This window comes from Monopterus albus, unplaced genomic scaffold (genome assembly GCF_001952655.1).
Source record: "Monopterus albus unplaced genomic scaffold, M_albus_1.0 scaffold1.1, whole genome shotgun sequence".
In the NCBI taxonomy this organism is placed as follows: Eukaryota; Metazoa; Chordata; class Actinopteri; order Synbranchiformes; family Synbranchidae; genus Monopterus; species Monopterus albus.
The window spans coordinates 4233421-4250139 of NW_018127881.1; the positions used below are offsets into that span (position 1 = coordinate 4233421).

The 16719-nt window shown below is 38.2% G+C and overlaps 2 protein-coding genes and 1 long non-coding RNA gene across 10 annotated transcripts in view; all 3 read left to right on the forward strand.

The window, feature by feature from the left end:
* The window catches only part of LOC109973714 (uncharacterized), a 6835-nt gene extending 4242 nt beyond the window's left edge, over positions 1–2593 (forward strand). The window contains exon 3 of the long non-coding RNA XR_002276859.1: positions 2481–2593. This is a non-coding gene — a long non-coding RNA (uncharacterized LOC109973714). The remainder of the gene's footprint in view (positions 1–2480) is intronic.
* Positions 2594–2835: 242 nt separating this feature from the next.
* LOC109966780 (tubby-related protein 1-like) lies at positions 2836–8273 on the forward strand. The gene is made up of 11 exons (XM_020611954.1): positions 2836–2839; positions 2949–3074; positions 4722–4847; positions 5063–5197; positions 5290–5372; positions 5492–5656; positions 5892–6004; positions 6123–6231; positions 6354–6452; positions 6591–6762; positions 7233–8273. The coding sequence occupies exons 1-11, from the start codon at positions 2836–2838 to the stop codon at positions 7364–7366; spliced, it is 1266 nt and encodes a 421-aa protein (XP_020467610.1). The 3' UTR covers positions 7367–8273.
* A 2421-nt stretch (positions 8274–10694) lies between these two features.
* Positions 10695–16719, forward strand: part of tead3b (TEA domain family member 3 b) — a 31354-nt gene continuing 25329 nt past the window's right edge. For all 8 annotated transcript variants that reach the window (XM_020621286.1, XM_020621454.1, XM_020621374.1 and 5 more), the window contains exons 1-2: positions 10695–10866; positions 11193–11338. The gene's annotated coding sequence lies outside the window, so the exon portion shown is untranslated. The remainder of the gene's footprint in view (positions 10867–11192; positions 11339–16719) is intronic.

Sequence of the window (16719 nt, forward strand, 5' to 3'; positions counted from 1 at the left end):
GGGGGGCTGCAGTGATGGTTGACTTTCTACAACTTTCTCCCATCTCCTGACTGCATCTCTGGAGCTCAGCCACAGTCATCTTTGGGTTCTTCTGTACCTCTCTCACCAAGGCTCTTCTCCCCCGATAGTTCAGTTTGGCCGGACGGCCAGCTCTAGGAAGGGTTCTGGTTGTCCCCAATGTCTTCCATTTAAGGATTATGGAGGCCACTGTGCTCTTAGGCACCTTAAGTGCAGCAGAAATTTTTTTTGTAACCTTGGCCAGATCTGTGCTTTGCCACAATTCTGTCTCTGAGCTCTTCAGGCAGTTCCTTTGACCTCATGATTCTCATTTGCTCTGACATGCACTGTGAGCTGTAGGGTCTTATATAGACAGGTGTGTGGCTTTCCTAATCACGTCCAATCAGTATAATCAAACACAGTTGGACTCAAATGAAGGTGTAGAACCATCTCAGGGATGATCAGCAGAAATGGACAGCACCTAAGTTAAATATATGAGTGTCACAGCAAAGGGTCTGAATACTTATGACCATGTGATATTTCAGTTTTTCTTTTTTAATAAATCTGCAAAAATGTCTGTGTTTTTCTGTCAATATGGGGTGCTGTGTGTACATTAATGAGGAAAAAAATGAACTTAAATGATTTTAGCATATGGCTGCAATATAACAAAGAGTGAAAAATTTAAGTGGGGCTGAATACTTTCCGTACCCACTGTATTGCACCCCATACCAGGGACAGAGAGGAACATAAATTCAGAAGAGAATTACTGCTTTTACATCCAAATAGCACATTCCTTTACTCATGTTTTAATTATAATTTATTGTTCACTTGGATGCTATTTTATTAGGTACACCTGGCTAAAACTAATGCAGTCTAATACAACACTCCCGCAATAAATGCCCTGAAAAGAATTTTTCATGTTCACAAAAACAAAACACACACATACACATGCAAAAGCAAATAATAAACAAATTTCCAAATGTTTGAGTATTCTTATGCACTATGGCTAACAAAAAAATGAACTTAAATGATTTTAGCATATGGCTGCAATATAACAGAGTGAAAAATTTAAGGGGGTCTGAATACTTTCCGTACCCACTGTACATGTGAGGTAACTCCTCTTTATACAAATACCAACATGGGAAGCATCCTGTTAGAGTAAGACAGGTTCCAGCTGAGACAATATTTCCTTTATATCTAGCATTAACTTGATTCTCAGCTGACAATGTCCAGGGTTATGGCGTTCACCTACCGAGCATGTGTTTGCAAAAGCATTAGGGACTGAAGGCTGGCAGTAATCCAGCCACCCAAACTACTTATAGTGCCATTGTGGTGAAATCCACCCCAAATGCAATCGCAACAGCATTTCCACAGATGTTTTCTTTAAAGGCCATTCTATTCACTTTGAAAGGTTGTTTTCCTAGTATTACTATATTTATGAACAGTTAATCTCATTTTTATCTTAATAGTTAAGCAAATCGTGCATCATCATGTTAGAAATCCTGCTTCTTTTTACACAGTATTTCATAATTCTGTACATTAAATCAAACTCCTCTCAGGAAAATGCTGTAATTGATCACTACATGTGTTTGCTCTTCCGGTATTTACAAAGCAAATAAAAACATGACTTGCAGAGTTTCAGGTCCATGATATAAGAACATAGCTTATGCTTAGATTAGTGCAATAATCAAACATTTTAAAACATTATGTGGCAGTTGCAAGACATGCAATTATAATTATTGTAATTAATAATAATAATAATAAAGTGTAATTCTACAAAAAGATTATCAATTGTCATAAGATGAAGTGATTTAATAGACAGATATACTCATCTTAATAACCAATGAAATATAGTGGCCTTCAAACCTTCTGTTGTTACTCTGAGTTGTGTCCACAATACACAAATCCGAGTAACAACAGACACAATTCTGAGCTGTGCCTGTGGACACAAATAAGCCTCTGTTGATGCAGGATCTAAATCTAATAGGATTAACTTTACTGTCGCTGACCTCCTCCTCTGTGACTTGGGACAATGGCGCATTTGTTCAGTCCTTTAGTCTTCATCACACTTTCAATATGCTTTGTATAAACTCAGCAGTTCCCTTTTTATTTGTAACATGGATGTATTTGACTATGTTTTCTAATAGTAATGGATATTGTGAGGGAGGGAGGTCAGGAGTTTGAGGCCCCTTAGGATTTTATGCTTTTATCTATGATGACCCTTAAGATTAAACATACAATTAATAGATTTTTTTTATAATAGAACCACAATATTATCACCTGTAGAACTAGTATCAAAATACTTCTTGTTTATCTTCTTCTTCCCATCTTCCCCTTGCTTTCCTTCACATCTGACTTTATAATGGTGAGTTATTTAAATGCTGTTTTTTTGTTTAGTCATTTTACAAATTTTTATTTTGTCCAGTCTTCTCTTCTTCTTCTTCTTGCACAAGACTCTTCTCTGATGTTTTGTATCTTTCAAGAAAATCTATAGAAGCCAAAAAAGAAGAAAGAGGAGGCCAATAGCACAGTAGAAGCCAAGTTGAACCGAACTGAGGCCAAACCCCAAAAAACAAAGACCAAGAAAAAGGAAGGTGCTTCAGAAGAAGACAGCTCAGCCATCCAAAGTGAGGAACTTTGAAAAAAAGAGGATATATTCGTTCTATTAGTATACTCCAATCACATTGGTTACATTGCTGTTTCCTTATCAACATTGTAGAAAAAAAGAAGGTGAAAAAAAAGAAACCAGAAAAAAATAAAGAAGAGCCAGAAATAGAAAAAGGCAAAGAGCCAAAGAAGAAAGCCAAAAATGCTCCAAAAAAGAAAAGTAAGTCTATCATGGGTAACCAAGTTGTGTGAAAAGCTTTGAGACAAATACATTTGAATGCATTCTGGAAATAATTTCTAAACAGGCAGAATTTGTTTGATGAAAATGCTTGTCAACTCTTTAGATTCAGGCACAGACGACAGTGATGATGATGATGAAAACACGCCCAAAAAGAAATCTAAGAAAAAGACTACGAAGGACAGCTCTCCATCTGAAAGTTCTGCCAAAGGAAAGAAATCTAAATCAAAAGGTATGGCAAGAAGCAAGAAAACAGGTCTATAAAGGCATTAACAGTATGCTCATAGACCAGTCTGATGGTGTTAAGATTATCCAGTGATTGTTTTGTGTATTGGTGATTGAGTGGAAGCTGACTCTGTAGCTGAGGCAAAACTTTCATTTGTAAAGGAGTATTAACTTTCATTTTACACAGTCTGATAGATAAAGTGAAAATGGGACAGGATGTGGTGGCTATCTGCTGTAGCCTATTACCCCCCACCATGATAGTCTGCAGCCTTTATGTTGTTCTGTAGTAGTGATCCCTTAAACCAGGAACCGAGTTAGCATTTTTGCACTTCCGGTTTCTTCGCCCTGAAGTCAAAGGGTTTTTGGCTAGACTTGTAGTTAACACAAGGTCAGTACACTTCCATGTTTTGTTTACAATATAAAACACATCAGTAAATACCCCACTCATGATTTTTTTAAATGCTTTTAGACAATTTTAAAAAGGTGGTTCCCAACAAGATGCTAAATGAGATTACAGAGGCTCTCTGGGATATTAACCGTCACCATGCCCAACGCAAGATTAATCCACTCACTAGCACATCTCTATAGTCCTGTCATGTTTACACTTGTGCACTTGCAAATTGTTCTAACTAACTGACATAGCCAAAGCATTTAGCTGCTGAAGAGCCAGATATTTCTCTCAGGAACTGGTGGAGACCAAAAAAAAAACAAAACAAAAACAGAGCTTAAATAATAGTGAATATTGGATTTACATTCATCTGGTGAACAGAAACGCAGTTACTAATGATGACTGCTGAATGTGTAAACAAACATTGGTTTGCTTCAAGGTCAAAATATCAACAAAAAGGCGATATTGTCAATGTTTTTCTGGTTCTGCTGCCCCCAAGTGGTCATTTATTTCTAACAGCTTCTTATATCATTATACTGTATATTGTCATATTAACACAGATTTAAGTTGTTAGTCACTAATTTAGATGACACAGGGTTTGATGAAGAAATGGCAAACACTGTATGACTAGCTGACGTTTAGACAGACTAGACAAATCAAAAATTGGTGACTAGACCTAACTTGACGAAGTTGTACATACTAAAGTGTTTACCTTAGCAAATGTTTAATTGTGTGGTTTTAAAGCTTAAGGTCATTAATTCAAAAACTCTACACTTTTGAAAGATTTGTCAACATAGATCACATTTTCACACCATTGACAGTATCGTGACTGCGATCAAGCTTATGAGGACACATGACTTGTGGCACTAGATGTAAATGAAGACTTTTGCATCCATCTCCTTGATACCTTCCAAGATAAGCACTCTGTTTTGGTAGCTTGGATCCTTGTATATAGACTCTGGTGAAGCCTGACTCAAGTGCTCAGAATCTGACAAAACAGGTGGAAGAAACAGCTAAAGGAGATCAGGATCACATGCTTAAAATTTGTTCTGCTCTTTCATATCTGTCATGGTCTTAAATTTTTGCTTGTTGATTGATTACAGTGATTTGTGTGGCATTCACTTCTCTTCTCTCTCTGACCTCTCTAAGTCCATTGCCTAACATAGTTCAAGGACTGAGAATGACATTATTTTACACATTACATATATATTAAATTTGCTTTAAAGTTTGGTAACATTCAGGTTTCATTTGTTTTCTTTTTTCAAGCCACAGAGGACAAATATTCCGATGGAAAAGAAAAGAAGTCCAAGTCTAAAGAGAAGGATAAGAAGAAGGAACCAGCTTCAATGTTCCAGATAAATGGAGAAAAAGACTCAAAAAGCAAGAAGAAAGGTAATTACATTTCTGATAAACTGTCACAACTAAAAACTTTGATTCGCCCTTTGTAAGTTCTTTTATTTGTATATGAAACAATGCATACAGCACAGCATGCGTCTCCATGCTGAGGTGATAAAATGTAGACTTTGACTACAATTTATGTCTCTTAATTTGAGTTCTTACAAATGTATGATATTATTTTAAAATATTTATGCCTGTTCCTTAAATAGCTGCCAAATCAGACAGTGACCACAGTGAAGAGGAGACAAAGTCAAACAAACTGAAGAAGAAATCCACCGCTGGCTTTTCATCTATGTTCCAAGCATCGGGAGACAAGGACAAAGACAAGAAGACAAAGAAGAAAGGCAAGTCGTTTGTGGACTGGAGAAGAAAGAAGACCATATTTCTCTGTTGGACTCACTGGCAAATTATATAACAATACTGTTGTCTGTTTCAGGAAAGGCAGAAGAGAGTGATGCTTCAGACTCAGAAAAAGAGGAAAAATCAAAGAAGAAAAAGGGCAAAGGGAAGAAGAAAAAGGTTTTTCATAAAATAAAACATTTCATGTCATGTTAAATGGGCAAGATTACATTTCACTGTGACCAAACCATGCAGTAATTATTTTAAGCACAATCGACTTATGTATGCTTCTTGATCAGATGAGATGTCCATCTCCTGAGATTGAGTTTGACAACTTGGAGAAGTTTGTGATGCAGCCGGCTCCGCAGGGTGTGACCATCAAATGTAGAGTGACGCGAGACCAGAGAGGGATGGACAAGAGCCTCTACCCACTGTATTACCTTCATCTAGACAATGAAAAGAAGGTCAGGGATTGATCTGTTTTTGAGTTTAGTTTATAATCTAAACATTAATGGAGGTTAGCAGTCATCATGTATCAGCAAGTGACAAGATTTAGGCCAAAACTAAAACCTGCCTTCTGTCTGCTCTTTCATTATTTGATGTAGTGTTTTAGGTTTCTCTGTAGATTGTATTGCACTTGTTCTTTTATTCTAACAGGGCTAATTCTCTTAGCTCCTTTTTTTTCCATTTCCACTGTAGATATTCCTGTTGGCTGGGAGGAAAAGGAAGAAAAGCACAACTTCAAATTACCTCATCTCCACTGACTCCACAGACTTATCAAGAGGTGGAGAGAAATTTATTGGAAAGCTGAGGTACATTGCAGCCTGCATTCAAAAAGGAGGATACAGAGTGTGCAATGTAATGTCAGCAATAAAAGCATTCAATCCAGATTAGTTTTTAATTATAAAAGTTCTTTCATATGTTCCCTAGGTCAAATTTAATGGGGACTAAGTTCACTGTGTTTGACAATGCTCTGAATCCAGACAGAGCTCTTCCAGACTTGTCTAATGCACGGCAGGAGTTAGCAGGCATCATCTATGTAAGTCATGTAGTAGCTCACCTCTAATTATCCACAGTACATTTCATGAACACTGTTTTAGGGTAGATTTGGTTTTAAAAAAGAAAAAAAAAAAATCCAGATTTTGCTTATTTGTGCTTCAGGAAACCAACGTGTTAGGCATGAAAGGGCCCAGAAGGATGACGGTCATCATTCCAGGAATGGACAAGGACAACACGCGAGTACCACTCCGACCAAGAAACGTAAGATAATAGGGTGTTGACTGTTTGTTTCACTTTAACTGTATTGCTTTTACTGGAATATAAACACAAGGCCAGTGTGTAAAATCGTATTGCTCTCTGTTGGTGTTCACTGACTTGTGTTTTGCCAATTCTTTGCAGGGATATGATGGCTTGCTGCTAAGACATCAGAATAGAAGAATGGAAAATCTGATTGAGCTTCACAATAAGACGCCGGTGTGGAACGAAGAAACATCGTCTCATGTGCTCAACTTCAACGGCAGGGTCACCCAGGCCTCCATCAAGAACTTCCAGATTGTCCATAACAAAGACTGTGAGTCCTTTTTATCTCACAGTCCATCTTTGTCCCGTCTCACATATGCACCTCCTTATGTAAACATGATAGCAGTTTTATGTGTGGTCTTGTGTCAGATTAAATGAGGGCCCCAACATAACAAATTGTCAGATATTATAAAATATGCAGCAGAATTCTCTCTTTAATAAGTTATGAAATTGATGAGAAAATTTGTTTGATTGACCGAAAGAGCAAAAAAGGTGATGCAGCCAGTGAGAGAACAGAAAAAAACTCCTCTTCCTTATTAAACTTTTCAACCTATTGCTGTTTTCCAGTAATGATAATACTCCTCTCTTGCTCCAGGTGCCAAATATTATGCGAGAACTTAGCTCTTTCTGTGAATAACAGATCAATGTTTCCCTTGCTCCAGGTGCCAAATATCATGCGAGAACTTTGCTCTTTCTGTGAATAACAGATCAATGTGTGTGTCAATTTCTTAACCTTTCCAGTGGACTACATTGTGATGCAGTTTGGACGGATAGCCGACGACATTTTCACGCTGGACTACAACTACCCACTGTGTGCTGTGCAGGCCTTTGCCATCGCATTGTCCAGCTTTGATGGCAAAATTGCCTGTGAATAATAGGAAGATCTCTGACTGGCAGCTCTAACTGAAACCAGTATGCAACACTCCCACAGTCAGATCAGACCAACCCATGTCTTTGGGCCTGCCTTCAGCGCTTCCTGTGATAGACACCGATAACGAACGGAGGTTCTTTGAATGTGGCAATACCTGCTGTTGCACTGTTGCCTTTATGGGTGTGATTCCCTCCAGGAATAATAAACGAAGCTGGTTTCATTTTATCATCTGATCTTGTCACAGGAGAGTCCTGGTTTTTGTAATTCAGTATAAAGGTCTGAATTTCTGTGAATCACAGAAAGTCTAGTGGCCAGAGAGTGATGGGTTGTTTCAGGCGATGATGGTACACCTCAATAATGAAAGTGTTAAACGATGTGTTAAAAAGATATTAAACAGTGTTTTGGTGTTGTTATGCTGCATTGTATTGTTCTTCGGTCTATCTGGCTTTGTTTAAGTAGCTTATTAAAGTCTTGTGTCAGATGTGACGCACCAAAAAATTGAAACATACCAAGAATATCTAGTTTCTTTAAGGCAAAAGTCTAATTACAGTTACACTCAGTGAGATATCAATCTGCAGAAGTGACACACACTGTCACTTTGAAAATAAGAAAACCATTACTCTTATTTGAAGCTTATTAAATCCAATAACAGCAGTTTAACACAATGCACTGTCCAGATTTTAGTGACTCAGACACTGATTCCAGGTGTCAGGTATTATTAAAGTAATGTGTCATTGAAACATATTGAAATAGAAATATCTTTAGTTGGTAACTAGTGTTAACGTGGTGTTTTCACAAAATATTTGATGTAATTTAGTTTATTACTCTGGCAGATTGCGTGTTTTTGGTGATTGCATCTGATTTGAGCTCATGTAGATTTTTTTTGAAGATGTATTTTCTTTTCTGAACACTGCCTTTGTTGCACTTCTATGTTTATTGTAGTAATATTATTTAATAAGGAATGTGTATTAAAATTTTAAAGTTAAATTTTATTATATGAGTACATGTTCATGACTAGTCAAACTTTCTTTGTTTCTCACTTCCTGTTTAGTGTCATTGGCTCAAAATGCCTAAATATTAAATATGTCATAACAGAAATCTTTTATTTTGGGGTAACCACAATGCACCTGATGTGGTCTCAGCCGGGAACCTTAGTTACAATTTCTTTCTCTCTCACCCTGCAAATCTTGTCTCTGCCTGAACTATTACCATCTTAAAAAAATTAAATGCATTTATTTTGCAGAGTCATCCTCAGTTCCTCTCTAATGTCTTATGCTTTGGGATTTGATAAACTGCTACAGAATATGTTTTTGACTGTATCATCTTCTCTGAGCTGGCAGATCATCAGACACACTCCTGCCAGTTGCGGGTTTTGAGAGACACCCACGCTTTTCTCCTGTAGCTTACTGACACATCGAGAGGAGCTTCACTATGGGTGAAAAACCTGTTTGAGCCTTGAGAGTAAGTGAGAGGTGTGTATTCTGCCTGAACCTGCTCAGGCAGATGTCCAAACTCGCAGATTAAATGACGCCTGAAGCTGACAGCTCTTCTGGCCAGATGCTGTGAGGTGAGTTCTTATTCCCTCCATTGCTTTTTTCTGTTACGCAAGTTCCAGCTAAACAAGATTACTGCTGACATTTTTAAAACGCTGTGACAGTTTGTGTTAGTCATTTTGATCTGTATACAAAGTAGCTCTCCTTTTGTTGTATCAGCAGTGCATAAATACACACAGTAAATTAAAATCTTGTAACCACGTTGTTGACCAACAGAAGGAGCTGTTGCTAGACAGAGGTGTGTTCAGGGTCTATGTTTACTTTACGGTGATGTACACATTTTAAATAATTGAAAGAAGCAGTTTTATGATATCTCTAAAACTTGGGTTGTCTTTTATAATTTTAAGTTCTGGGAGCTTGAACGGTATTCTCTCTTTGGACATAACCCTAACACTTCCAACATTAATACATTTAAATTTACAAATAGATGAGGATAATTGTCATAAACTCTTACAATCTAAAATTACATATTACTTTATTCCAAATCCACACTACATCAAGTGTTTTTTTTGGAGTTGTATCTTTGATAGCATATAACAAATTTATATTTGGTCATTTTTAGTCAAAAACAGAGTATACAGTGCCTACAGATTAATCACACTGAAAGGTTTGGATGACGCTCACTGAAAACATCTGGACAATGAATAAGTTTAGGTTTCTTCATGACTATGCTGGATCTAAGGGGTTGATGTTTTGTTGTAAAATTAGGCTGCTCACACACATGGTCAAGCCCTCAGTCAAAAGGAGCAGGATTAGAGGATGGATATTAATGTTGGATTTGCATCCCATTTATTAAATCTGGATAATTTGGGACAGTATGCTTTGCCAGTGGTGGAAGAAGTACTCATATTCTTTACTTAAGTAAAAGTACAGAATAAAAATACTTTGTTACAAGTAAAAGTCTTTGCTTTCAAAATGTTACTTAAGTAAAAGTACAAAAGAGTTAGAATTAAAAGTACTTAAAGTAAAAGTACTCATTCTGCAGAATAGCACATTATACATTATTTTGTATATCATATTATTGAGCTATAATTATTGATGTAATATTGTGTTCATCACATTTAGTGTTGCAACCAGTAAAGATGGAGCTGATGTTAACTACCTTATATACTTATAACTGAAGTACTTTACATACTGCTGGGTAACTTGTGAATACTCCACCAGGGATCAATAGAGTCTTATAATTATACTGTGTTTTGTTTTATTCCTCTCATTTTGAAAGGTAACTAGTAACTAAAATCATCAAATGAATGTGTTAAGTAAAAAATACAATATTTTCTCTAAAGTATAATGAAGTTGAAGTACCAGAAAATGAAAATACTCATAGCTCAAAATGTTACAGTACTTTAGTAAATGTACTTTGTTACCTTCCAACTCTGTACTATGCCATCTTATATAGCTATGTTTAACTTAGTGGTGTTTTGCACTACACATTTTTGAATCCTCTTTAAAAATGAAGTTACCATGTTCATCCTTTTCATATTTTGTTTACAGTGTAAAAACTTCAATAAAAACATTTATAGTAGCCTAATGCAATGAATCCTGCATCAAGTATCGATATTTTAAAAGTACTCTCCGGTACTACGTGATAAGAATATATTAGAGCATGTGTTTTGCGTAGATCCACGGTGTATTGACAGAAACCTACTGGGGCGGAAGCTGTAGCGACTGGCTTCAGGGGGGCGGGGCCTGATGTGGAGTCACCGCCCCCTGAGCTTGTTGATTGACGCGCAGTGATGGCTCCTCCTTGAAGGTCTTTTTTTCCTCCTCCCCCTTCGTTTGCCAGTGTAGTGCGTTGATTTCATACCAAAGTCATACTTAACATTCCACTTATACTGTCAAACCTCTTAGAAATATTACGGAAAACAACTAGGCGCCAAATTATAACAAAGTTACTAAATTCACCTGCTGCTTTCATTGAACAGAAGGAGGTGACTGCAAGAATTAGAAGGTAAGTTCTCTAGAAATGTCCCCTCATTCTGCTAACAGCCTATTTTTCTGGGGAGTTTTTTCACACCGCTTGCCTCGGTGAAGTTTTCAGATCATTGTCATTTTTTACATTTTTCCGCGGAGCTCCCTGCGTTGGGAGGGAAGAAGACATTTGCAGACTGATAGTCTATTGTGTTTGACTTTGCCAGTGTGCAGTGGTATCATTGACAAGCTCTGTACATTCATATTTCCACCCGTAGCTCGCTCATTGACACAGAGAATCACACAAAAAAGTATCTTTCGACAGCAGAGGAGCGGAACAATATGTTTGTTTTCTGTCTCGCACAGTTCATATCTGGATCCAGCACATCCAGCCTAATTGTTCCTCAAGAGGAATTCGACAGTTATTTTATACCTGAAGAGAATGACAAACGAAAACGTGTTGGAGGAATACACAACAACTTAATTCTAGTTTGGACGTCTGCTCTCCAAAGGTAAGACGAGTTCTTCATTTGTCAGCATAATTATTTCAAGGTAAGGTCTCCTGCTCGTCCACAGTGGACATGAATTTATTAGACAAAGGAGCCCTGAAAGTAAAATTCACAAAAAAAGTCCAACAATCAGTGATGATTAAAAGTTGGCACTTAATTTTTGCCTGGAAACGTTGAAAGAAAAACAAGTAGAACAATCTATTTCTCTTAAGCAGATACGAGTCAATCGTTTAAAAAGTGTTTGTCAAAACATTTGTGAATAAAGCCATTCTAGTTTCAACTAGTTTTAATAATTAACTAGTTTATACACTTGCATACCAAAAATTGTTTCTGTTACACCAGTGCTTTTATACCGGTAGATTTTATTTTGAAATACCACCCCCTTATGTGTTAGTTAATTATATGGTCACCAAAAAAAGAAAGAAACACCTTCGTAGATAAGTTTAAAACCTACCTGCTTTGCAGTTGTAGAAGAGGTACTCAGATTGTTTGCTTAAATAAAAGCAGTACTGTAGTGTAAAAATCCCCCTTTTACTTAATTTTACAAAAGTGTCAAAATATGCTTGTTGTACCAAACATGGCACATTACACATGATTGGATTATAATGATTAATATATATTATTCTGTGGGCTACATCACATCTAATGCCACAGCTGGTGAAGGTGGGGCTCATTTTAACTACCTTATATTATTATGTATCACTAGAATTACTGCAGGGGAGCTTATGAATTTCCCACCGCGTATCAATAAAGTCTTATGGTGTTTTGTTTTATTGATATGATTCTGAAAAGTAACTAAAGTTATCAAATAAATGTAGTGGAGTAAAAAGTCAAAGTATGAAGTAGCAGGAAATGAACCTACCAAAGTAAAGTACAGATACCTCAAGCATGTATTTACGTACAGTAGTCGAGTAAATTTGTTTACTTTTCACAACTTCTATTTTGGTCGATTTAGATAAAATACCGATCCCATGAGAATCACATTTTTGTTAACGAGAAGTCGCCTGAAAATTACAGCACAAAAGAACAGTAGCATAATGTCCTGTGTGTTGATCAGTAATAAATACATTTATTTCTAATAACTTTCACTTGTTATTTCATGACTTGATATCCTCTTGTCATCATGTGCATGTAAATACTTCTTTCTTTCATGCTAACAAATGAGGCATGTGATGATACTTTGCAAAGTCCTTCTAAGTACATAATTCAGAGGTGAGGATTTGAGATGCGTGGCTGTGTATGCAGGCTAATTGTATAATTATATGAGTGCCACCTCAGCTTACTTCTCTCAGTCTCTGTTGTTAGTTTAGGCTCGGTACATTTTTGACAGAGTCAAACGTTTTAGCTGATTAGAGAAAACACGCTGGCACCTCCTTCATCCAAAATGTGTACAGTTACACAGACTGTGGAGTGAAATCACTGCCAGCAAACACATTTTACTCAACAACAGAATGCAGTCAGTCAGGTTCGTCACCATAAGCAGAATAACCTGTTAACATTTCTGTTTGGCAGCTGTTAGTCTGTTGTTTTGCTGCAGAAACAATCCCTGAAGTTAGAAAATGAAATCCTTTCTCAGTAAATATTTTATATATTTTCACCAAGTTTGTGGGGAGTCAAAGCTCTGCAGCCGGCGAACAGTTTTTACTGCTCTGACCTTAATCCACATGAGTATAAATTTAAAACAGGACAGGCTTTTGGTGAGGTCTGTGAAGCCAGGGGCTGTCTGTTTGAGCTACAGTCTTTTGATGCAACACTGATAAAGAGTATGATCAGATATCATATAGCAAGTACTTCTTTTTTTTTTATTATTGGTCATTTCAGGTCACAATTAAGAGACAAAATCTGCTTTGTATTAACATGTGGAAATGATGTTCTGAAATGAAACGACTAACCAGTACAACCAAATTATGTGTCCTTGGTAAATGAGACATGTCAAGATGCCTAATAATAGATTTTGATGCTGATGGGTAAATCTGGAAAGGATTAGGCATTCTGCTGCTCTGACAGATTCCCCTTCATTGTTTTTACGCAGCATGAAGGCACCAGACCTCCTACAGTACGATGTGGTCTTTTTTCCTTGAATATGCTTTATGTTTCTCAGTTGTTGGGGATTCAACATGCACGCTGTCTACTTGTGTGAAAGTTAAATCTGAAGGGAAAGTTTTACAACTTCACCCATGTCATGGAGGTCAATTAGCTTACTTTGGATAATATTCTTTTAAAGTGGCCCTTTTTGCTCTTTTTGCTCTCCAGCTGTGTTCCTTCTGGGCTTCTATCAAAGGGAAGAGTTAATGAGCATGTGCTCTCTTCATGAGCGTAAAAAACGATCTGTAATCTTCTGCTGTTTTTGATTTTTAAAGCATATGTTTAATCAGAAGCTGTGGAGACACTGAAGGTATTTCAGATATTATGTAGTATTCTACTGATTCCAGTGCATCCTGTCTTTGCACAGCAGTGTTTAATTTGGATGAAGGTTTGTTGAAGGTTGGCCACAAGCAGCTTCGCTCGGTTGTGTTAGACCCACAAAAGAATTGCTAATGACCCTTTCTTCCATTTGTGCAGACACTGGTTGCGTTTTAGGACCATCCCCAAAAGCGCTAGTCCAAATGGTGGACGCTTACCCCCCCTGTGAACCCAGATGTGGACAAATACCATTTATGTCTGTGTGGTGAGCACATAGAAGGCCTCAGAGAAGAGTCTGCAGCTCTCAGCAGAAGGGCATTAATGTCAATCTGGAAAACAATATTCAATTTGATGCTAACTACCAGACATTGGTTTAAAGATTTGGGCTGATGAAGAGCACATTGTGCTTTGAGTTATTTATTACAGTGATACAACCTTTGAAGGAACAAGCTAATTCTTGAGTTGCATGCTCTAACACCAACCAAAAGTAATCAAAAAGATGTTTAAACATGCACCAGTTGCTTAACTTTCAAGGTCCCCATCAGCACAGTTTATCACCATTGTATTCACGTTAATGCACTGCACATGTTTACATATCCTCCAAAACATGAGGTTTTAACAGATAAGCTTTTTGGCCTCCTGTTCAGACCACTCAGAGGGGGAGGAGACGGGGAGTGGCCTACAACAGTGTACTCTTTGTGTCAGTTGTCCCCGAGTTGCTAAAGGCTTTAGTGGTTCTTTCTCTGGCAGCCAGTTGTTTTGAGTGATGTCCCACATAAATGTGGTCTAAAGAGGAAGAGCACAGAAGGAAATGTCTATGAGATTATGTGTGCCAGTGTCTGTGGCCTCTCCAGCCTCCATTATAAAAAACAGGAGACTTGCTCTTGCGCTGGGCCCGTCGGGTGTTTCAGAGATGTGTGTGGCCTGTGTGTTGCACCGCAGCTCCGGTGACCTTAGGGCACTCATGTGAAACCCCTTTAATCCCTGTGCTCACTCTGTTTTTGGTTGGGTGATGGGCTCCTTCTTTAGCGTTATTTATTTTGGTTGTCCGTAAAATCACACAACACAGGTGTGCGAGTGATTTACGAGTCTGTGTACATACATTAAATGTCTCTGGTTCAGTTTTTATGTCTAATAATAGTTTGTGAAAATCCTTTGATCAACACCATGGCCCTGATCAACACCATGTCCGCTTTTAATGTCCTGTTCCAAAATTTATATGGTTAGATGAGTTACAGGCCGGGGCATTCTGCTGCAAAGCTGTGCATGTCTTAAAGGTTTCACAGATTATGGCTTCAAACCGCTCCCCTCACCACAAAATGACCAATTCAGGCTAGAATGGCTTCTCCGCTATGTTCCCTGGAAAAATTCCGATTAAAATGCTGATTCAGACTGTAAAAAAAAAAAAAAAAAGAACTCCTTCTGGCACGCTCCGTGCTCTGTGTCAGTCTTTCCCTCTTCAGATAGATTAAGGCTTAATTCTCTGACAGTGTGACAATTCAAGGTAAACCACATAACCGGCAGCATCCAGTGTTAAAATAGAACAATGGATGAATGAATCAGGCCTTATGTTGAAACCCGGGCTTGACGTGTGATTCTCATTTAGCTGCCTGAGCCTCACCGTGACTCATTTAGGAAACCAGTAACCTCATCTTAACTCAGAGTGGTAGCCCTTTTCTACATTGTGTGATTTGTTGTTTTTACAAGAAAGCAACAAATAAGAGTCACGTAGTGATTTTCATGGTGTAAATGTTTGAAAAGTATACACCAGACCTTTGCAGCTCTGATAATTTTCACACAGAAAATGTGGCTGTTCATTCTTGTGTGCAAGACGTTGCTCTGTTGTTACGCAGAGTGTTATTGGTTTTTTTTTTGGGCATGCAGCTGGTATCAAGCTGCTAATGTCTGCCTTGACAAGGGGTCCATGTGGACTGTGTACGTGTTCATGTGTGTGTGTTGGTCTTAACTCTTCCCTCTGCTTTTCTTTCTCTTCTCCTTTTGCTGTGTGAGCTGTTGGCTGTCCGGCCTCGTCTCACTCTCAGTTCTGATTGTTTCCTGAGTGCCTTGCCAGATAGGAAGTAGGAGGAAGTTATTGGAGGAGCTGGAGAGAATTTATTAGGGCCAAACACAGACACAGGAGGGAGGGGAGAAGGCGGCGACAAATAAAAAAAAAAAATGAAGCTCATGCTTTTATAATTCTGAGGAAGACAGTGGTGTCAGCAACAAATGGGGGACAGATAGGCCAACGCTCATGCCAACTCATCACCTTCAGTTTATCCCCTAGATTAAGCAGCAGTCATACTGTTAAATGTTAATTTGCTATAAATGCATTGCTGTGCATTTCTGTGTGCCATGAGGAATAAGGTTGCGTTTCCAGTTCTTGTCAGAGAGCAGCTTTCCTAGCCTGGAACCTAAAATGTTTTCTTTATCTGTAATCTGACCTTAGAGAGCAGCTGCTCCTTCTGCTGCCAAGTCCTGTTGTTTCCCCTGTCAAGTGTGTGTTTGTGTGGCTGTTGGTGTGTGTGTGTGTGTGCTGGGGGGGGTTCAGTGTGACAGAGTAGGCTCACTCTACATCTGTGAGCACCTTAACAAGACTGTGGTTTTCATGTGGAGTTGTAGGCTGAGAATTTGTTACTGTGTATAAACATAAAGTCCAGTGGAGGTATGCTTGACTCTCAGCTAAGCAGGGGGGCTTTTGGCCCCCAGCAAGGGTCTGTACTTTGCCAACAAGCGTCCCGACTCTAGCAGCAATTTAACAAAGACAGCCTTTTTGAAGACAGGAACAAATCTTGCAACGTGCTGGTACAGTACGTATACACATTCTGCCAGAGGGACATGCAAACGCAGCAGACATGATGGATCAGCAGTAGAAGAGACAGATTTGAAGGAAATCTGTTAACAATCTGCTTTGGGACAGGAGTCAGTAGAACTGAATCATGTTGGTTGGGGGTGTACAGAGTTGTTAAAAGTTTCTCCGACTG